The sequence below is a fragment of the Acanthochromis polyacanthus genome, chromosome 4 (assembly GCF_021347895.1).
Source record: "Acanthochromis polyacanthus isolate Apoly-LR-REF ecotype Palm Island chromosome 4, KAUST_Apoly_ChrSc, whole genome shotgun sequence".
Lineage (NCBI taxonomy): Eukaryota > Metazoa > Chordata > Actinopteri > Pomacentridae > Acanthochromis > Acanthochromis polyacanthus.
This window is the reverse complement of record NC_067116.1, coordinates 37771126-37795209: the sequence shown is the minus strand read 5'-3', so window position 1 is coordinate 37795209 and position 24084 is coordinate 37771126. Positions and strand designations below refer to the sequence as shown.

Genomic DNA, 24084 nt, shown 5'->3' with positions numbered 1-24084 from the left:
TGTGTCTGGCACCAGGATGTTGGTAGCAGGTTCTGGGGAAATGTGGAAAGTTTGGAAGACAGGTCAATATTTTGGGCTTTTTCTTGTATTCTTTCAGTCTCTCCAAAGCTGTTTTTAAGGTGTTAGGGGTTATTGCCCTGCTGAGGAAGGCTGTTGGTGAGTGCCATTGCCATAATATGAGTGGTACATGTCAAAGTAACATCAACATCAATGTCAGGATCTAAGATTTCCCAGCTAACCACTGCATTGTAATGAGATTATCAATTCATTTCACTTGTTTTCATGTGGCTGATCAGCGTGTATGTGCAAACTCAGTAACAAATGAAATATGCAAATTAAAAAGTAATTTTAAGTCAACTGTCAGTGGTTTCATGCATCCGTAAGTGAAATTCAGCTTTAAAAGCACAAATCATTGTGGGATAAATTTATCCAGCCTAATCCAGATCTGGTTGCAAAAAGAAATGCAGCATCAGGCGTATAGAAATACTTCAGCTACTGAAAGGAGGAAGTTGATCAAAAACAGCTACTTTGTCAGCAGCTTCTGGAAGTTGTTAGCACTACATAAAACAACACAACTAATTACTTTTACCTTTAGTTTTAGTACCCATTTCAATTATCACTAAAAAGCTCTGCGTGATGAATGAGAAAGATCTGAAACTATTTGGAATACTTTTGCCAGTCTTACATCATATTAGAAAGATCCAAATTGGACAGAGAAATCACTGACTTTTCCATTGGTGAAAGACAAGGTCCCAATTAAAAATGCAGGCCAAAGTTGAGACAGAGCTGTCACAAGTTGAATGTTACGGCGCTGCATCGGACTTTTGGTCCAGCTAGACATTGGAGTTCGACATAAATCCGACCATCCACTTTTTTAATGAGGACTAACACCTGAAAAGTTTGCAAAATGCATTTTCCCTAGAGGGGCCATGCAAGTGAGGACATCATAACTGGATTAAAAAGAAGCATTGGCTCAGATGAGAGACATTAAATCTGTATAACAACAGACAGTGAGGTGAACATGGTGAAGGCTGCTGCTCTGAACCAGTTAACCAGTGGCTCGTTTCTTCGGCGTATTTCTTTTACTGAACAAGTGTGCTGGACTATAACAGTTTTTTTTAAGTTGAATCCGTTATATTAATGTTAGCTTTATAAGCAATTTGTTGTTAAAGGCACATTAATTTCAAACGGAAGGACACACCGCTAATGAGGCTGAGGAAAGATGAAGAATTCAGACTGTCAGGTTGATAATCTGAGCTCTGGATCCCTGGACTGATAATGTGAATTTTTAAACACTGGAATTTAATGATTTCATAAAATGACCCCAGGTATTCTAGTATCATTAATTCTTTTGAAATTAAGCCTTTCAAGTAAAAATTCCTGTATTTTTGCTGAAGAAACGTTCGCAATGTCACTTTTTTCTATTGTCGTGCATGGGTGGTAAATATGTACACAGCTGGAAGGCAACTCATGCCCAAACGCTGTGGTTTAACAGATTTTATAGGCGGAGGACATTTTGCGAATGCGGGGATAAACTGGTGCAGAAAGATGTCACAGTAATATTAGTGGTCAGCTTAACATGTCTGCTGCTGCTGCTATGCTTTCCACCACTGTCACACTGCTGTTATTTCAGTGTTTTTCTGGCTTGGTTTTCCACTTCTTCACCTTCAAGTGGCTTCATGGTGCCACTGGGTCATAGTGCTGAAGGAAGCTGTGGGTGTTACCGGCTTACTGTAGTGAACATGTTGGTAAAACATGACGTCAAGCAGATACAGAGTCGTGTTTCTGGCCATCTGGTGAGTAACTGCAGCATTCACTCCCTTGCCCTTCCCGCTATCTTGAAGGCAATCTCAGAATAAACCTGATGGGGCAATTGGCTGACATTGGAGGGTCATCAGTTAATGCAGCTCACCTGGGCCTTCCAGGCTAAAGAAGCTGGCATGTGTTCACTCTCTCAACCTTCTTCTGCGTTTGCTCCTTCAGCACCTCCATGCTGCTTACACTTCTGATATTACAGGCTTCCACACTCCGTTGTTTCATAGTTTTAATACATTTCATTTGATTTAAATATATCTCTGGTGTGAACTCCCCACCCGTCACTTTTGTCTGAGCTACAGTAGTTCGTAACTTTCTTTTTTGATCCCTACCATCTCCTTGGGGAAATATCTGGTTTCTTAGCTACCAAATGCTCCTCTGTATTCACCAGCTACTTGCTATCTTTGTCTTTTGTCGTTTGTGTGGGACTGGGTAGAGTTCGGTAGATGTAGCAGCACTGAAAGACTCTTAAACACTTAGGGAATCTGCGGGGCTGAGATCTATACTACGAAGCAGGATTTAAGGTTAGCTTACGGCAATGATTTGCTTTTTTACATGACTATGATAATGTTGCACACCTTACTTGCTCCAGAGCAGGTTATGTTGATGATTTCAACCGGGCCTTCCCTATCAGGGACCCTCGACTTTGGAACGACCTGCCTGAGGTGATAAGGCTCGCCGAATCAGTGACTTCTTTCAAATCTCTTCTTAAAGCCTATTTTTATAGACTGGTCTTCCAGTAGAGTTCTCTTTTATTTCTCTTTTATCACTCTGCCTTTTTATCCCTTTTCAAATTTTCACAGCTTGTAGTCCCTCTTTCTAACCTCCCGATCTTAATCTATTTCTGTCTTTTATTTTCTCTTCAGCTTTTCTCTTAACCCCTTTTGTGATGTCATCCTTTTAAACAGCTTTTAATTAGCTATCCATTCTAAAAGCATTTTGTGAATGTTTTTCTTAAAGGTGTTATACAAATGAAGTTATTATTACTATTATGTTCAAGATAGCAAGCGGACATGTATGAGGCACCTTCTACTGACCAATCAGCTATCTTGGAAAATTTCATCACAGGACAAAAGCAAGAAGAGGGCAGGACTTTTTAGAGCTGCGCTATTTCTAAGCTATTTAATTTCATGGTTTATACGCCTTTGTATAGCAATATCATTCTATAACAGAGTCTAATTAAGCATTAAGTCCTTGGGTACCAGTTGACCTTACAAGATTTGCAAGTAATTCTACTTACCAGTTTGAGGCCTATTTGTCTTTGCATGCTAACAAGACTGATCAAAGTAAAGCTGTTCATCCTCTTAAGCTGTTCATATGGGTTTTTTATAGATACACATATATCCTACAAGACACATAAGGAGTGAAAAGGGCAATAGTTGAGCATTTCCACCTTTAAAATGCAGAGACAGTTAAACTTAGGTTTTAAACGTAACCGATCTAAGGAATCAGTCCTGTTAACGTTTTGGTAAAAAACAGGTTGGTTGACGTACTCCAACTTGTCATTGTGCAGTGTAGAGCACTTTCACAGTGTTTGAGCAGAGATGTAGGTGAGTTGGTGTGCTCAAGCTGCAGCGAGTGTGTGTGGAAAGAGATGGGGACTTCTTAGATCTGCATATTCTAGACGTAGATTAGCAGTGTAGAGTTATGTCTGAGGCATTTTGAAGCAGAAAGAAGTGATTTTCATGGAAATAACTTGTAAATATGTAACCTTGGTTCACAGAAATTACTTTTAAGGAGTTGAATCACCGCCGCCTGTTGTTGTTAAGCCTATTATCTTACACCTTCATACAGTCAGCAATGTTCTAGCAACTTTCCTAGCTGGCTTTGACTGCAGCGTCTGTCTGTTGGCCTATTACATAATTTCATTTCTTATATAAATTTAAGATTATAGTTTGTTTTTCTTGTGAACTTTAGGCTACGTTCACACTGGAGGGCTTAATGCTCAATTCCGATTTTTTTGTGAAATCCGATTTTTTTGCGAGTTCGTTCACATTGCCAATTAAATGCGACTTGAATGTGATCTCCTGTGTGAACCTCACACGACCCAAAAGTGTCCCGCATGTGCAGAAGAGGACACAACAATGACACACGCAGAGAGAGTGTTCAGTGTTTACGGATGTAAACATGGACGCTAACAGCAGAGCATGTCTGGCCATTTTAAAGTTGTTGTCCAGCCGGAGCCAGCATATATATAACTTAATCGTTTTAAGGAGAAGGTCAAGAAGGAAGAGAGCCAGGATTTTGGCCCTGGCGTTTTGTGGGGCAGTGGCAGCAACGTCTGTCCAGAGAACTGTGTGGGTGCAGAGTCGCAGCCAGGAGTGGTGAGATAGTGATGTGAGAGGCTTCACAGATGCGGACTTCATTCAGAATTTTCGAATGACAAGGGCGACCTTTACGTACATATGTGAGCGCCTCTTTTTAACACTCTCACGGCAAGACACACGTCTATCGTGTACTAATGACGTATAGGTTGGATAAATGTGACCTGGCCGTTCAGACTGAAGTCACATTGCAAAAGATCCGATACCTATCGGAATTAGGACCACATATCCAAGTGGCCTGGGTCGCATTTGAAAAAATCGGATCTGTGTCGTTCAGACAGTCTTGAAAAGATCAGATACAGTTTGCATAGGGGCAAAAAAATCGGATTTGGGTCACTTGAGCCTGCAGTGTGAACGTAGCCTTAGTTGTTTCCATGTTTGCGATCTGGTGCCAAAACCACCGTCTTTAATACTCATCTTATCTCATAAGTAGATTCAGAAGACTTCGATTGACTTAACGAATCAATGTTTTCGTTTTTAGATTTAGTGAAGCCAGATAACGTAATGATGCCCTGAGTATTTACCCCAGATGATTATTTTCTGTATGTTCACCACTACAAGCAGCAGCATTCACACTCGTTGCAGTTTTTTAATCCATTTCTAATATAAAATATTAACTTAAGCAGCTTGAAGTTGTTGATGTTCTTGTATGAGGCAAAGAGAGTTAGAAGGCAAGAAAGCCACTTTCTCTTGGCACTCACATATGTTATGAAACAGAAGTCTGTGCTTGCAGCTGTGGATATCGAGTCTATAAACTCCATCATACACACAAGAATCCAGGCATTCAGTAATTCAGTACCATGCACACACACAATCCTTACACAACCTGGTGTATACATTAAAAAAACACCTAAAAAATGTATTTTTCACTCATTAATGCCGTACACAACGCTTGCCAGCATTATAGGTATTGACACAACGCAACATGGTCCATTGAGTGGTCATGCTGTTTGGACGAGCAGCAGTTCAATAGAAAGGTATCCATCTTTGTAGAAGGGCATGGAAATGTCAATGCCCCTCAGCAAGCTAAAGTTAGTCAATCATTCTGGGTCTGGCACTATGAAAGACGACAAACACAAAAAGCCTTTCAGTGAAAACCTTTGTGTGGCAAAACATTTCCATTTCAAAGCCTCCATTTTGCAGGATGTCATGTCAATTTATTTTTACATAATGTCAGCTGTGGTTCGGAGGCAATTAGGGGAACGTAAAAAGGGTGACCAGATCTGTCACTGCTATAGGCTGATAAGGAGGCACCCAGTATGTTTGGAGGAGTGTGTTTCTGCTCGGATATGTGCCAGAGATGGGATGATTGGGACTGTGTTAGTGTGTGCTCGCATGAATCTGCATTTTCCTTCAAATGGCCGCCAAAAGAAAACTTCTGTCTGTGGTATTAATTTTGTTTCTTCGTGCCCTCTGCACCACCCTGTCAGAAGTGAAGTCTTCGGGTGGCATTTACTGGTTCAAAGGTTTGCTGTGTAATTGATCAGTCTGCTGTTTGATCTGTACGCCTGGCATTTAGTCCACACAGAAAAATGTGCTTTTTCCGACTCTGTTAGGACAAACTGGCTTTCAAATGTCCACGCCTGCCACCAACAGAAGATTGGTGCAGATGAATGCGACGCATAATGAGATTTTCTTTAATCACCTGCCACCCTCTGCTTTTGTGGCGTGTGTACATGTGTATTTACATAATGAATCAGCACGATAATGACGCACGGAAACGCTTCGTGCTGCAAATGCACGTACAATAATGTCTTTAATTTTTGTTATCTATTCATTCATTGTCTGAATGTTCAATTTTCTCTCATTAAAGCCTTTATTTCGCTCTAACTCCCTCTTCAACTTTTCTCTTTCTTGCTGTCCTCTTCACTTAATGAAACTCTTTTTTTGTTCGGGTTATTCACAGTTGACCAAAGCAATTACGCCTGAGACATTTTGCAGAAACAGGATTGTCGCTTCTTCAACATTTGACCTCAAATGTTAAATAGCTTTTGGACAAAAAAAGAGAAAACACATTGTCGCAGTACTAGGATTCACAGCTTTTTCAAACAGTCCTTGGGTTGACAAGTAAATGACTGCAATCTTGACCCTCTCAGCAGATGTTTGCAGTCATTTTTGACATTCAGAATGGGCATCCGGGATCTTTACTTCCCTCTTCAGTGGTCTCAAGATGCAGCAAAATACCTAAACACAGGATCAGACATTACTCAAAACCATTTTCGAGTGAAATTTAAGACTGGCTCAGAGGAAATTGCAGCTATTTTTGTGTCAAAGCCAACAAACGGTAGGCAAAAAATATCTCGCATGCTTTTTTTTGACATCTCCTTTTATTTGATATAGTGGGTGAATATTTATGTGTGTTTGGAGCTGAAAGCAGGATACGTGTTGCCACACAATCAAAAAAGACGACCAAAAGTACTCAATTCGGTTAGTTTAATGAGTATGGGCAGACAGAAGAGAATAGACAACTAAACTGTGGATTTCATCAGTGGATTTAAAAAAAAAAAAAAAAAAAAGGTTTTCTCTGTGCAGCAAATACCTACACAAGTAGCATCATGTTGTCTGTGTGGAACTCTCTCTGGGCTTCTGACCTAATTTCACTGTCCCAGTATCACATTTTTAAAACATTTAAAAATATAAAAAATGAATGACGTTCTTTTGAATATTACAACATGTAGAACATATTAAGCCAAGATTATATCCTCTGCTGTTGTGATAGGTGATAATGACTTTCTGAAAGATCTTGGATTTATTTGAAAAACACTCTCTAAACTCATCCTCTGTTAGCAGACAAAAAAAGGTGTGACACTGAAAGAAGGCAGGAAGAAAAGAAAAAACTGTTATCCAAATATATTGCAACAGATGTTACAGAATGCATGAATCTAAATAGCTCCAATTTACACCTGAAATGAATCAGCAACAAGAAAAGCCAGAACATGGCACAAAATCACACTTTGACTGGTAATTCATACCTTTGAGAAGAGAGGATTTGGTTGGATGTTGTCAGTGGAATATCTGTGCTGCACTTATAAACACATATACCACTCCACTAACACATTTTTAAGGATACCAATTATCCACAGCAGGCAAACCTCCTGCCTACTATTGTTCCGCCAAAACACATCTGATCCATTGAGGCATGAACTCCACAAGACCTCTGAAGGTGTCTTGTGGTATCAGCCACCAACATTTTAGCAGCAGGTCCCTTAAGTCCTGGAAGATGGAGGTCGGATCTCCATGGATTGGACTTGTTTTTCCAACACATCCCACACATGCTTGGATTGACATCTGGTGAGTTTGAAGACATCATCCTGACCACTGCTGTCAATACCGTTGCCATTAAGAGGTCTGTGTGGTCTATAACAGTGTTTAGGTTGGTGGTAAGAGTCTTAGCTAGCCTAGTCGCGCTAGACCCATGCTCTGAAGACGCAAGGGTCTCGGCACGCTCGACAGGGAGGGAGGCGGGCTTAAAGGTTGTCTATCAAATCACTCTGCAGCAATTGGGTAAGTATACAACCAATCAGCGCAACGAATAGGCTCCTAGAGCGCCGGAAATCAGAGGATGCGGTAGTTCGGTGAAGCCTTATTTATACAGTCAATGGGTGAAGCTCAAGTATATTACAGACATGTTAACAGAAAGATTATTCAGGGTCGGTGCTAATGGAGCTCAACGACTGTTGTCGTTTTTGTTGTCGACCCTGGCAGAGAATTAAATTCGTTGCCGTGGGTTGTCTAGGCTAGGCTAGTTGTTTCCGGTTGTTTCTGTCAGAATCGTCGCGCCTCTGTCGTCACTTAGTTACGCCCGCCTTCTGACTCTACGCTTCATGGTGATTCGTCCGGCCAGTTTTAGGAGCATCCAACCTCAAGCCTTATGGAGGGTAACTAGACCCACCCTGGCAGAGAATTAAATTCGTTGCCGTGGGTTGTCTAGCGCGGCTAGGCTAAGTCTAAGCAGCATCCACGTGAATCCCAAAACCCAAGGTTTCCTAGCAGTACTTTGCCCAGAGCATCACACTGCCTCTGCTGCTTTCTTCCTTTCCATAGAGCGCCCTGCTGCTCTCAACAGTCCTCATGATGTAAAAGAAAGCACGATTTCTTCAACCAAAACACCTTCTTTCATTCCTCCATTGCCAATTCAACCAATTCCGAATCTCATGGGCCCATTGTAGATATTTTTAGCCGTGGACAGGGGTCATCATAGACACTCTGATTGGTGGTCTGAAACCTTTCTCTCATAAATTTTAGCAATTTGTGCTGCAGTTGCATGGACCAGCTTTTGCTCCCCACATGCATCAACGAGCACTGAGCATGCATCTGTCCCTGGTTCACTGGTTGTCCTTTCTTGGACCACTTTTGGCCGGTACTAACCACTGCAGCCACTCTGAAAAGTAATTCAGCATACCTATTCTCACATTAATTAAATGTTGCAAGAAAAAAATCTAAGTTATTGATTTGGATAAACATTTTAAATTGCAACCATTATTTTGATGAGTTGTGTTGACATAATGATGTGGCATCAACCTAATTATGTGTCTAATTGAAACTCATTTCCACATTTCAAGGTGACGTTCAAATATATCCATTCAAATACACAATTGCAGTTTAAAATAAAAAAGGTTAGTTGCCTAATGATTATGTTTGCTGAATTAATTGATATTCTAAACGCTAAATAGACAAAAACATGAAAAGTTACTAAAGAAACTATAATTGAGGCAGTTTCATTTTAAAACAGTTGTTGATTTTAAAAACTTGTGTTTGCAATTATGCTAATTTTGAATGAAAAAGGCAAAATTAACCAGTTTGTTTTTATGAGCAATTCATCTTAAAAACTTGTGTTTATGCTACCATTTATTATTTAAGTAGTAGCTAAAAGGACCTTTGATCACAGGGGAAAGGCTAATTCCCCAAACTCATTGTAAAAGTTGTCATAATTCAAAAAGATTGACGCAAACTGTTGTGTTCTTTGGTTTTTAGAGAGCATTGGGATTCATTCAGAAGACCTGCTGTTAAGGTGATGCTCAGACCCACAATTTAACCTTCATTAAAGTCCCTTATCTCCTGTCACTTGTCATTTTTTTCTGTTTCCGACACATCAATGTCAAAAACTGACTCTTTTCTTGCTGCCTGATACATCCGACCCGTTGACAGGTGTCATTCTAACAAGATAATCAATGTTGTTCTCTTCACCTGTCATTGGTTTTAATTTTCTGTGTATTTCCGCATTACTGCAGCAAAAACTGACGTTAAACCTCAGAAACAATCCACAGAAACAATATGTTTGTTGGTGTCAAAGCTGAAAAACTTTGATCCGAACAACTACAGTATCTGTGCATTCTAATTTGAGGCGTTGCTCAGTTTTGATTGATTCGATCACCACTGAAATGAAACACAGATCTCTCTCATAGGAAATAACCAAAACACTGGCAGAAAATGATGTTCACGTAGGAGCCCATCGCTCATACTGAGAAGTTTGGTCTTCAGAAATCTCTGTGACAGGCAGGAATAATCACAGCTTTTGTCCCTCACAGGACATCTTTATAATCCTCAGTGTCATACCAGAATGTATTGATCTTTCCTTGTTGTGACTTAATGAAGAAGTTTAGATTTTGACTCAGACAAAAATGTTCCTCATGTTTCTCCATTGATGCCGTAATACGACGAAGAGAATCTACTGTTATTAGATAGATATTAGAAATTACTAGCAGCATCAGATGTAGTGAGCCGTGCTTTTATGTTGTCATTTGTGTCTAATGTGAGCTTTTAATTAATCTATAGACTACTGCAAACCTAATGTGTGACTCAGGCTGAATATCCTCTATTTGGAGATCAAGAAGCCTCTTAAATCCTCTAAAAATTGAGACACTTCTATAGATCCTGCCTCATTATCTGAGCACAGGATATTCTTCACTTCCTCATTATAAGTACAATGTAAAATATCCAGTTTGTAGTGTTTGTGCTTTGTAGAGTTTAAAGAGTTTATCTGTTTCAGAAATCAATCCCGAATAAAAACATTACATCCTCTAACTGTAGTGTACTTTTTACAGCATAGTTAAAAGACAATGGAAATAATATACCATGTTTTAATGCATGCCAGTCCTTGGCTGAAATATCGATCAATCTGTCCAAACCTTTATTACCCACTGAGTGGACTTTCTCTCTGCCGGACTCCTCCTGGTTGAACCCACAAGGATTCATAACCATGAAACTGCTGATTGAGGCTGAAGTCTCATTTAAACGATGGAGAAAGAGCTGTTTACTTTTTTAATTCAGCCTCAGCTTTCACAAATGCCCTGGCTGGGACAAGTATTGAAAGCATAAATCTCACTGTTTGAAAATAGAAAAGCACCCTCCGAAGAGGGCAAAAAAGACAAGAACTAGAGGTACGAGCAGGCAGGTGATGGAGTTGATCTGGAGCTGGGTAGCACTGGACATGTAAACAGGTAATAGGAATTTAATGTAATTTATTGAGCTGACAAATGATCCCAAATGGGGACATGGAAAGGCCGGCTCAGGGCCTTCTGCCTCCCCATTTCTGTTAACTGTCTGTCTCCTTCCTGCTCTGGGTCTCTCTATCTCTTTCGCCGTCCCTTTTCAATTATTCATACCACGGTTTCAACACATGCCTGCAGAAAGCCTGCAGATATTCTGTCAATCGACACCACCCCCAGTTTCCTCTTTCCCCTCATTTCCCCATCCTCCGTCCTTGAACCCAGCAGCTCTGCTCAGGTATAAACAACAAGAGCAGGTTACATATTTATCTTGCAATCAAACATTCCCATCCAAACTATGCATTTAAACCTCAATTCCATGCTTGTCATTGCACTACGACATCAACTTCTCACAGTCATTTGCTGCCTCCCCCGATGGACCCAAATTGATAATGTTGGCTCAAAGGAAAGCTGGTTGGATCTCCGGTGTTTTAGCTGCAACCAGAAATGACCACAGTTCCTGGCACCTGTTTATCCCCCCATCCGTTACTCCGCCAGTAGATAAGTGGAGCGCTGCTGTCCTCGGCTCCCTGGAGACGGTACGAGTGCCCGGGCCTGATTTGGTTGTACTGGGGAGCGAGCCAGAGAGTGACGGACACACAAACAAATGCACAAATACAGTCGCACACGAACGCTGCCACCTGCTTAAGTTGGACGGTCGTCTCATTAGGTCAGCCGGGGGAGAGTGGAAGTGAAGTGGAGTCTGAGTGGATAGGCACTGTGGCGCTCGTCACAGAGTTTGACGAGAGGAAGTTGGACACCGCAGAGCAGTGTTGGTCAAACGGAGGTCCACAGACTATTATAGATATCATATTTGGTCACGTATACAACCATTTTTTTGACAGTGTGCAAGTTAAAATTAGATGCATTTGTGCTAGTGCATAATGATTATTAGACTGATTTGGGGCCTACGCCTATGAGATGACATGTTTGGAACTGGCGCCATACAAATAAAGTTGAGTTGAAAATATACTATGATACTATATAACTCAAACTAAGACAACGATTCATTAACAATCAATAGTAGTTAATAAATGCTGTATCAAACAAATAGGGTTCGGAGGTGCGACCAATCATGTGTTGATGGTTCACTGCTATGTGCGACTGATTGAATAGATTCCATTGTTTTGTGGTTATATTAAGTTGAGATGACGGGTATTTTTCACATATGTTGGATATCATATAAATCCATTTTTACTGTATTGAAGTGTGAAAAAACAGGCCTCATCAAATAATTCCGAGACGACTATTATCGAGTCCATGGTATATTTTCTATTTTGTAAGGGGTCCTTGGTCGAAAGAAAATTGAAAACCAATACCTTGTAGGAACAATGAATTTTCATGGTAGTATCAAATTATAGTAACACGGTTTAGATTTGGAATTACATTAGAATCCCCTTCCATGTGCAAGATAATGTACAGAATTTGACTCAAAGCCTCCATACCTTTAACTACCCATAATTTTAAGCATTAATACAATTTAAATTAAACAAGACACTCCTTGTTGAGTTGTCACAAACAGAGAAATCAGCTAAAGAGACCAAAACCGTGTCTTCTACCAGGTTGTAAACATGTTTATTTCTGCTGTAAAGTTGGACATTTTAATGGAGCTCTGTGGGGATCGACTCGCCTTCGGAGCCAGCCTCAAATGCCCCCTGAAGGAACTGCAAGTTTCTTCTACTTCAGCGTTGGCTTCCTTTTTCAACCCCGGAGGTTGGAGCTTGGACAGTACAAGCAGTCAATGACAGCCAAGTTGGCAACTCAGCAAACTCACTCTTAAAACTTAAAGCCTCCAGTTCTCGTACACTGAGAAAAGATTTAAAAGTAAAGGGAATCTTGTGTGTAGTAGTTAATAACAAAAAATTTTTAAAATGGTGCATTTATAGACTCTGGCTTTGAATGAGAAAGAAGATAAAGTAAGAGCTACTTTGTAATTTTAAGGATTTTTTAATTAAACATTCATTCCACTGAGCCATCCAAAGTCTGGAGGACACTGATAGTTGGACCATTTTTAATCAGTCTTATTCTGATTGTTCCAGGTGGCTGTTGTTTATTAATGCCCCATCAATGCTGCATTTCCAAGGTCCATAGAGTTATTAACAAGTTTTTTGTTTATTATTTTAAACCAGAATATGATCATTTTTTGATAAGGATCCGTTAATTTTTGTTATTGAAGATGTCAGTGAGACATTTTTCTGGCTGCAAACACAAGTGAAGTCTAATCTGCCCAAATCCAAAGCTGCTGTGTTGGTCCTCAGCTGTTAATCCAGGGCTCCATCTCATTAAAGTCACAGAGAAAATCTAATCAAATAATTTGTAACTTTCCCTCAGGGCCAGAAAATTGCCCATGTGAAAATGAAAATGCTCGTCTCCTGAAACTACATTGATGGGTGATATTCTTTTTGCCTACAGTTTTAAAGGCATGTTTTGGTTGGAACTGTGAGAATTGGTTTGATGAATGTGTATTAGTCATGATAGTGCTTGAATCTCTTCAGATTTCTGTGAACTTGACGAGATGAAGCCACTAATATCTACAGAGTCTCTCTGTTGGCTCTCATCTCAGATAATATCTGCAGCTCTGCTGTACTAATACCACTAATAGCGGATGTTCAGAGCTCTGCTTTATTGACCCCTGTGCTCCTAAAATCCAAGGGGTTCCTCGACTCCTTGGCTTATACCTCCGTGTTGCAGCTTAATGACACCAGATGCTGGCTTGTATTATTTTTTTATCTATTTGAACAGCTGTACCGCCAACCTGCTCCTCTGTTGGTTCATAGTGAGCGTAGAAGGGGGGATATATTCTGCCTATCATTCTTAATGGCTTTCATTTACATGGACTTTTTCAAAGGTTCATTCAGGGATCTGTATTCATGTGTTCATATTGTATATGAATACTTTTAGGTCACATTATTCAGTTTTGTGTTAAGCTGTACCCGTGCACCACATTTACTTGCAATTTAAGAAGCAAGTAAATAAGAAAAAGATATGATTATTAGAAATGTTGTACTCTTGTATGGTCATAAACACATTTCTATATAACATCAACACCATTTTATTCAACTCCAGTAGCACTGTGTGCCTATTTACTGTGAAACATTGCATGATCAAGTACCTAGACTTGTATTATTGATTTTCACAACTAGTGGTGACCTTTTCGAACTTAAACTACTCAGTAATGGTGTAAAAAGTTCATGATATTTATTGCAACATCTCTTCAGTTTGCAGTTGTTTAATGTTGCACCTCTAAACCGCTCTGAGCCCCAACTAATTTCTTAATGTTTTTTTGGTTCTGTCATATTTTTACTCATAGTTGACTGATTTTTCACTGCAATGAAAAGTATTGCACCTCTATGGAAACAGCACAACTACGGCTAGAAGTAGAGAGTAATATTAAAAATGCATTTTGTGGGATTATTAATTTTACAAAAATATTTAAAATCAAAAATCAGCACCTACAACAAAGTACCCGCAGGTGTGGAATTGACTCTACATACTGTTGTTTTTTTTGTTACTTACATTATAATGACAAAAATTACCACATTTTTTTGTCATGTTTCTTCTTGTTTCAAGTGAGTCAGTCATGGCATCATGGTTGTGTCAATAAGAGCAGTATTTTCTTTTTTCATCGGATCTAATTTCTGCAAACAGTGTATTGTTGGTGAATTTTTAGATCAAAAATGCAAATAAAAAAGATTTCGATGAATTGTTACATTTTAAAGCTTATTTTTGCTTCATTTTGCTTAAAAAAAACTGCATGTCATACATTTAAATGACATTCAGAAGGTTGAAAATCCAATAACTTTTTCTGTTTTTACAGTGTTTTGGCTCTGTTATATGCTGTTATTTTGGCTTTTTTTTTAAATAAAAGCATAACCATGCCTTTCCAACCTTTGACTTCAAGCAGCATGGTTTTGTCGGTTTTGGGGTTCAGATGGTTATATTTGAAGGACTTCTAAGAAACAGAATAAAATAAAAGCAGTGAAGACTGAAATTTGCAGCTGTCAGAACTGGAAATCCTAGAAGTCCCACAATGCAGCCTAACTCAAAAACTCAATAAAAATGTATGATGCTTCACCTGTTCAGTGGGACGTTACATCAGCACCAGTGAAAGAATCTTTTTTTAGTGCCATTTTTGGAGAACATAACTCCTGTGGTTTTCATTAGGAGAACTCAGGTGGCCATGTTTGCAGCGATTTGTGATAAATTTGCAAGTCCATCTCAGAACGTTTAAGTGTGTCCTTCACCAACACGTGTCTCTCCACCATCTGAGCTCTGCTTTATGTCTATTTATTTATTTATTTAGCTTTTATGGCAGCGTTTTGGAATATAATTCCTTTTTCCTACCAATTTGAAAGTCTTCTCTGAGTTTGTACTGGTGAAGCAACTCATGCAATCAGCAGTTAATGTGATTATATCCAGCAGCCTATAGGTGGTGCCGTTATGCTGGTAATTTATGCATTGATTTTTTTTTTTCCTTTTTCACTCTTTCTGTTCAAAAAAGTCAATCCAAGACAACACAGCTGACATTTAACCTTCCTTCCAGAAGCACTGAAGACTGGCAACTGCTTCCACATGCTGAATTGTAAATTGAGCTTCATCTCCAACATCACTGTGCCTCTTAGAGTTCAAAGAGGATTTAAGCCTTTTGCTATTTCCTCCACTAAAATATTTGGACCCGCCACCCACTTGATGTCAGATCATCTGAAGCAGACTTAAAACTCATTTCCATGCTGGAGGGATGTGTTTACTCTCTGGCTGCCTCTGCTTTGTTATTTTGTTCTCTTGTTGTATTTTATTTCTTCCGCCCCGTCATGAGCCAGACAGACAGTTCTACATGGATATCCCGCGATACACTAAACCAACCATCTCATTCCAGCTCCTCTGCCTGGGTCTCTACCTCCTGCATCAAATTCAAGCCTTTGATATTAGCCAGCCCAAAGCAGGGAACCAGCAATGAAGCTGTCATGCTGTTTTATCCAAACACACTCTTCCGCCCCAAATGCTGTCTGCCTGCAAAGCCCCCGTAATCCAACCCCTGAAACTTGCCAACATCCCGGTCTCACAGAATCATATCACCTCTCCGCCGTCTTGCTTCACCCACCCTTGTTTTCATCACCTCTCCCTCTTCCATTCCTATTTCATCCCCGCATCTTCCCCTCACTCTTTCACGCTTGCCACCACCTCCCCTCCCCTCCCCTCTCATGACCTCTTGCCGAGCCCCCGGAGACTCGCTCAGTTGTTGTGATGGTAGAGGATTGTGGGATACCAGCTGCAGTTTTAATGATTTTGCCCCCAGGCTCAGATCAGCAGGGGAAAAAAAAATAAAATACAGTTACCGTTTTCTCGACAGAATGAGCACTCTCACCCCTGACGCCTCGGCGAAATATGAATTTGCATGCCTTCGCAAACTTGATTTTTAATATTTGATGTAAGGGATCACATCTGCATTCTGTACTCGGTGTTTTTGGTCACTTGTAACACATTTTAAACTGGATTTGTGTGTATTTTTTTGTCGCTACAAGCCGAATTACCAGGTGCATTCTGATGAAAGCTCGTCTGTAACCGGAGTGTTTTTCTCTCGTTTTCTTCCTGCTTTCCTCCCAACTCGTCCTCACTCTCGTGGCTGGAGTTTGACAGCAGAACTGCAGCACGTCCCGCAAACACATTGCAATTAGCATCATGCGCTTCAGTGCATCCCCAAACCGCTCGCTGATGAAGTTCAATCAATTCGCCTTAATTATAACTTTCTCTGAAACACCTCTAATCTCTCCCAAAGTTTGATCTCTTAGGGTTTTTTCCTTTAACAAGCTGTGGCAGGTAGTTTAAAAAGTAGCTGTTTTGGAAAAGTCTCTGTGTGTTTCTGTCTAACTCGACTCACCCCCTCTTTTCCTATCTCCCCCCCCCCAGACATTGATGACTGCCAGTCGAATCCGTGCCAGAACGGAGGAACCTGCATCGACGAGATCAACTCCTTTGTGTGCCTCTGTCTGCCCAGCTACGGCGGAGCTACTTGTGAGAAAGGTAAAAACGTGGAAGTAAAAGCTGCTTCCTTGTTTTGGTTAATGGGGTGTGTGTTGGTCGGTAGACTGATGGAGGACACAGTCCAGAGTGGAATGAAGAGATCTCAAAATGAATTCCAAAGGGAGACAGGCGAAGAAGGTGGAAATGCGAGGTGACGGGATGCTGGAGAGGAGATAAAGAGGGGGGAGGATGAGGATGTGGCAGAAGCCGGACGTGGAGACAGAGGTGGAGAAAACAGCAAGATTTAGGAAGATGGAGTTAATGAGGATGCACAAATGGAGACGGAGGAGGAGGAAGGGGGAGGATGTGAGTGCAGACAAAGAGGTGAAGGATGAGGAGGTGGGAGAGAGAAGCCCTGTGGAATAATGTGCTGGGGTTTTTACACAACACCTGCGTCCAGCTGGTTTTTGTCGCTCATTATGGGAATTCCCACGTGAGATGGGGGGCTGTTCACAAACTGTATGTTACATGGAAACACGGCCAGCAGGTCACTGTAAAACAACACTGAGGAAATACCCACAGCTGCTGTATACATTAGAGTTCAGCTTCATATGATTCTCACCCAGATCTTATGTCCCCATTACACACAAAACTTGTTATACTTTCTAATGTAAGAACCTGCTAGAAGTGTTTTACAGCTTTTTAGAATCTATTGTCTTATCTGTTTTATGTGTTATCCATTTTTATGACCTTTTATTATCTTTTATACAGAATCTCTGGCTTGACTCCAGCTGCTTATTGATATTTAAAACCTTCTTTTTATTACTTTTTATTGCTTGAGAAACGGCTGGTCAATTGTAGCTGTTTTTTATTTATTTTATTAATTGTGTGGTTGAAATTAGGCACAGTGACATATGAATTCTTATTCTTTCTATCTATCTATCTGGCTATCTATCTATCTATCTATCTATCTATCTATCTATATCTATCTATCTATCTATCTAGCTATCTATCTAGCTATCTAGCTATCTATCTATCTATCTATCTATCTATCTATCTATCTATCTATCTATCTATCTATCTATCTATCTATCTATCTATCTATCTATCTATCTATCTATCTATCTATCTATCTATCTATCTATCTATCTATCTATCTATCTATCTGAGCTGATTCTCTTTAAGTTAAAGCAGTAAATAATTATAATACGATAAAACGAAGAGCTGAATTAATCCCCTTTGGTTGTGGCATGAGATTCACAAATAAGCCTTATAACTCACCATTTGTAAGTCTAAAACTCGTCTCAAACTCATCTCATGTTTGTTTATTTCTTTATTTTTAAGGCAATTTCATGATTGCTGTCAGTATTTCCTTGATAAATTGCAGCGAGAAATTAGAAATAGCTGATTTGGCATACTTTTGTTGCTGATTTAACAACATTTTAAACAAATACTGGTTAAAAAAAAAAGAAAAGAAAAACAGATTGGGGGGTATTTGGAGATACAATCGTCTCAGTTTTGTCTGAAGGCAGCCAACGGAGTCAGACTTTGATATAAAGGTGCAGGATTGTGAATGGAAACAAATGAAAGTGTGAATTTTAAAGTTTTCTCTCTTACCGGCAATGCAATGACTGAATTATGCAACAAGTACATTTCCTAAAATATGTGGTTTAAAATGGCACAATTAAAAATTAAAAAATGAAAATCAAGGAAGACAGCTCTAGCGAAAGAGAGTGTGAGGTTTTAGGAAGGGTGACATTTTAGGAAAGAGTGAGAGAACAGCTTTAATGAGGTAGAAGGTTAGATTTTCAGACTGTGCTCAGTTAAACAGAGCAGAGTCGAGTTATGCTGGCCTAGCTTGAACTTTGACCTCATGTCTCAGTAGAGTTGAGATTGTCTTTTTTTATGCATGGGTCTGTCTCCCTCTGAGTTTTACAGCTCTGACCTGGTGTGATTTGAGACTCTGACGGCAGAATATTCGATATAGTGTGGAGAAAGTGAAGACAGTGACGCACAGTAAAGCAGAAAGTTTTAAATTCTGTAGAAACTACAGTAGTTCTGACATTTCTAACAGAAATATGATGACTGATAAAGGCTCAAGCTACAATAGCTGCTACTGAAGTAATACAAAAACTGCAGTTCCTCAAACGGCCACTTGGGACTGACTCTAAAACAAGTCAACCCCCATAGACCACTATGTTAAAATGTCCAAATTTACAGCAGAATAAACACGTTTAAAGCCTGGTAAAAACAAAATGGTTCTGGCCTCCATAGCTTATTTCACCATTATTTGGATTTAGAAATTATGGATTAAAATGATATCTGTGAATTTCTAGATTGATTTATACCTTTCAGCACCTTTTTCACGGGTTAAAAAATGCAATGAAAACCTTTTATTTTTCATATTTGTGGTATTTCACATTATAAAATATTCTATATGTTTTGCTCTGTATTATTGTGACATGTAGATACATGTGGTTCAGAAAATGTCACTAGTTGACTTTTGCATTGTCAGATTTCCATGACAGCCTACATAGTTTTCGGATTTTGACTCAGAGATTTTAATCAGAGAGTACTTGATCAACTTGTCCAATATTGCAGATTCTGAATCAATGACATGACTAGAAATACTATTAAAAATTTCAGGCTTTTATCTTTAAAAGTTCTTCAGATGTTGCATTTAAACATACCCTTCAGTTTTAATGTGTACAAAAATGTGCTTAGAGTGGGTCGACGGGCTCTTCTTTTTAACCATTTGATATATCAAGTTAAAATTTAACAAATATCTTCATAAAAAATGTTTATTTTAAGGCTCAGCAATTGTATGGTCCACTTCAGCTCCAATAGGGCTTCACTTCTTTACTCATTTTTGGGTTCGCTGGGGAGTTCGAGGAAGCCTCTCCCTGAACTACAAAACTACTTTTCAGAAAAACTATGGGTGATGCCACGGATAGTGTAGTCTCACTTATCCTGTCCATTCTGTTGTACATAATGGTCTGGCTAGTCTTCATTATCAGTGTGCTATGGGGGAAAAATGTCTCTTTGGGTTTTCTTTAAACCAGATGCAGTCATATAAGGTGGAGTTATGCAACTTTGACGTTCCCACAAAATACCGACAGGTGAAATTGTTTTGATGGAACTTTTGTAGGCAGGCAAACGAGCATTGTCATTAAAATGGATAATTCACCCCCCAAAAAAACTGCCTCACCGCACAATCCTAATCTTTGACAAAACTTAACAGTGTAGTAGGTTGCTGTTGCTGTTTCCTGTAGTGAAGTGGCTCTTGAAAGCAGCAAAACACAGAATGAAAAAACACAGCAGAATGAAAAAACTTAGCTTTATAATAAGCAGCCAGTACCTGCAGCCTACATCTGGTCAGTCAGAGTACGGAGGCTTTGTCCATCCTTCTGTAAAGTCAGGGCTAATCACTGATGACGAAGAAAGAGCTTTGGACTTGGAAAGATGGGGCAATTGGCCATGCTATTGAGCTGCATTAAAGGAAATGTCAGATAAAGTGATTTTGACCTGCACTAGAGGTAAAGATCTGGGCATCTTGTCCTTTGCTGGTCCAGCTCCGGCCATTCTCTTTTTTTCCAAAACTGCCTCTTGAAAGTCCAGCCACTTCACGGAAGAGCAGTACTAAACTGCTCAAGTGCCCCTTTAATCTTACTGTCCTCCAGATTCTCATTAGCTTTTGATCCTTCTGATCTTTCACTGTGGCAAATGTTACTTTGGTAACTGCATTTTGTAATTTCCCTGTGGTCGTGATTGCCGCTTTAATATTCATTTGCCTCCTGTGGTGCGGATCATGAATAAACAAGCAAAGAAGGAACCACTGGACATACACATGAGTAATAGTTTAAAGGTCCCATTAAAATTTACAGCTTCTTTAAATCAGGGCTGGTTATTAAACTGTGAGATATAGAAACACTTGATCAATCTTTAGGAGCCTCACAAATTAGGACTTTATAAGCCTTTGGATTTGTATGTGTACAGACCAGAGAACAGGTCTTCCTCTTTCCCAAACACATGCACTTGTAGTTTCACCTGGGTGTTACCTCCCTGCTATTTCTTTTCCTGCTGCCTTCTTGGCTGACTGTGTAAATCTGAAGTGTCTTTTTTAGCTTTTTCCCTGTTGCTTTTATCTCTCGCCGCTCTGCGCTCGCAAAAATACAGGATTCAGCTGTGCAAAGTACGATTCGCAACAGGCGTCGCTCTCCTGTTTCAGTGTGATCTCAGTTTGATATCCAGAGGGAGGTCTGGACTGCGACGTGAACGCTAGAAATGAACTCATTTGTTCCGCCAGAGCTTCCATCCATTCAAATGTCATCCAATTGGTCCCTGTCTCTCCAAAGTGATCCGGTTTTCTCCCACTCATTTGTCGGGTGTACTTGAGTGTGAGTGTGCACGGCCGCGTAGGTGTTTGTACACGCTCAGGTCTATGCGTTGTGATGCTCATAGCCTTGGATGGAGGGGTTGATCGGGTCCGTTGCAGGCTTCCTCCGGCCTGTTACCATGGTGATCCCATCTGAGAGTCAGTAATAGTAAGTGGACAGGGCTGAAGTCCTCCAGTGAATGTACTGAGAGGGACAAGAAAATGGCTCCTTACTCTGTTATTTTCTACAATTATATGCACATTTGTTCTTTTTCTTTCTTTTTGTTCTGTAAGGCTCCGTGGAGATTGTCTATAACCTTCTTTCATTAAGATTCTGCCGTATTTGTAATGCAATTGTGCAACAATTCAACCTCATGCTGTTTTTTTTGCCGTCGTTATCAGTAATGAATGGATGTTTGTTGAAAAGAATAGGCTGCTGTGATTAGAGTAACAAAGGCACCAGTCGGTTGTTTCACTCCTTCGTCTCATCCCACAAACAATGTCTGTCCTGCTGTTTTTTTGGCTCGATGCCTAATCAGCGGCGGAGGAAAAAGCGAAACTCTTCCTCAGCCCGGCTGAAGGGAAAAGTGGGGAAAGCATTAGCTCTCATCAGCTTCTTTCCTTTCTTTCTGTCTTTTTTATCCGTCGTTCTCTTCACAACTCTTTCCACCCGTTTTCTTTCTAGGGAGGAAAACGACGTAATGTGAGGCTGAGAGTGTGGATTTGTTACTTTGCCATTCCACTACGGTAGACACCTCTGTTTCATGTTTTTTTTGTTTTTGTCTCCCTACCTTTTCTGCTGTCACTCCCTGCACTTCTTGCATCTTTTTGTGTCTCTCATCTCTGCTGCACCACAGGAGGCTTTGTTACACTCTGCCAGTGTGTTTGTGTGTGTTTATCTCAGTGTAAGTAGATGTGTGTGTGTGTGTGTGTGTGTGTGTGTGTGTGTGTGTGTGTGTGTGTGTGTGTGTGTGTGTGTGTGTGTGTGTGTGTGTGTGTGTGTGTGTGTGTGTGTGTGTGTGTGTGTGTGTGTGTGTGTGTGTGTGTGTGTGTCAGCGTGCATCTGCTGTTTTGCTGCGACTGTGTGTGGATGTTTGTGTGATGCTTTAGCATTTCTCAGAGCTGTGAAACTGGAGATCTTTCAGCTGAGACACCATCACTCATCCACCAGCACATCCACTTATACGTGTTTTCACTTTTGAGGACACTCATTGGCATAATCCACACTTTAGAAGCCCGACGTTAGCCGAACCTTTCCTCTAACCTCAGATTTTTACCCCCAGGCAGCGCTTTGAAGAAAATGAGGACCAGAAAAAAAGGCTTCCACAAACATCCTCACTTTCCAGGACAAAAAGATCACATTAGTCCTTGCAGAAAAAGACAGTGAAAAGCTCACACATGCCTCATTTCTTCTGTTGCTTTTCTTCATTGTTGGCACACTATTTGCCGTACACACCTACGAACAAACAAATTCAGTCTACCTACCCTTGCACCCTTCCAAATATCAAAGATGATTTTCATCTCTGTTTATTCAATAGAAGGCAGCTGAATACTCCGACTTCAGGCAGTGAAATTACAGTGAGGCACAATAACCGAGCTGCAAAGAAGAAGAAAAAAACAGCTTAATAAAATTATAATCTTATCCACGGGAAATAAATTCTGACTGTCTCGCTCGCTGTTTCCTAACAGAACAAATAATATACAGATTGGAAACAAAAAGCCTGTGTTAAAGGGATTGTGTAGCTAATTAATCCCAAGGTGTCTGGCTGCTGCTTGGTTATCTGTGAGGAATGTGTTTGCTGCTGCCCTAAACTCACACACTCGCCTTTCATCCATCTTCTCCAACACCCTTTCCGTTTCCTCGCCCCGTTTCCATACGTCAAATCATTAATATTTATTACGATGTTTTTGGAAAATAAACTTAAGCCATCCTGCAGTTGGCTGCGCAGCTGTTGCTGGAAAGTATGACTGGTGACTGCTGGTTGAGCGCACAGGCGAGTGTTGCCAGCGAGTTTATCCCAGTCGTGTGTCGGCGGAGTTTGGAGCCTTCAGAAAGTGCAGCGAAATCATGATATATAAATCTAGTGTAAGTCAAATTGTTCCCGACAGGATGGTTCACCTATTCCTCTGGCATATACGCTTTGAAACGCACACAGAACTACATGTGCGTGCATAGACACACGGAGCAAAGTTGCTTTTGACAGGGAAACAAAAACTAGACAGCGTTACAGGAAAGCAAAGTAGAGCACAACCCCTCCCCGAAAGAGGACGGCGGGTGAATCTGGGGCAGACAGATACGAAAACTTCTGAGCATTTCGATGCCAACAGCAACACCAGCACCACAGATTGGAAGCAGGGACCAGATGATGTAGTGGAGCCTACACACTGAGACTAATGAGGAGCAGAGCAGACTGAGCTGACTAACAGCGGCAGGAAGTGCTTCAGAAAGCACCAGATGCAGTCCTTTAGTCCCTCTGTCACACTTTTGTCTTATTGTTTTCTCTTTCCAACTTGTTCCCTGCTGTTTTGTTTTTTTTTACCTTATCTTTAGCACAGGTACACTACCGTTCAAAAGCTTGGGGTCACCCTGGCAACTTAATGGTTTCCAGAAAAACTCAGACTTTAATTCATGTACTGACATAATTGCATGAAGGTTTTGTAATTACTAATTAGCCTTTCAACACGATTAGCTAACACAATGTACCACTGGAAAACACGAGTGATGGTTGCTGGAAATGGGCCTCTGTATCCTTTTGTAGATATTCCATTAAAGATCTGCTGTTTCCAGCCAATCGTTAGTTATTTACCACTTTAACAACATCTAGACTGTGTTTTTGATTAATTCGGTGTTCTCTTCATTGGAAAAAAAACTGCTTCTCTTATAATAATAAGGACATTTTGAAGTGACCCCAAACTTTTAACGGTAGTGTATATGCCCCTTGCTTACAGTGAAGGTGATTTACTTGTAATTAGGGGTAATGATGTGTGAACTAAACTGCTTATTTCAGAAAATGTGTGTAATAATGGATAAAAGGGTATCATCTATTAAGTTTAAACAGCTTCCTGTACCTACAAACTACATACACTTTCTTGCACCTGATCATTTAGGTGCAGTGCCAAC

General features: G+C 40.3%; 1 protein-coding gene across 1 annotated transcript in view; it reads left to right on the top strand.

Moving 5' to 3' along the window:
* Window positions 1-24084, top strand: part of ncanb (neurocan b) — a 191019-nt gene that overhangs the window by 129655 nt on the left and 37280 nt on the right. Inside the window, 1 exon segment of the mRNA XM_022192043.2 lies at window positions 16535-16648. Within this exon segment, the coding sequence (XP_022047735.2) occupies window positions 16535-16648 (114 nt within the window).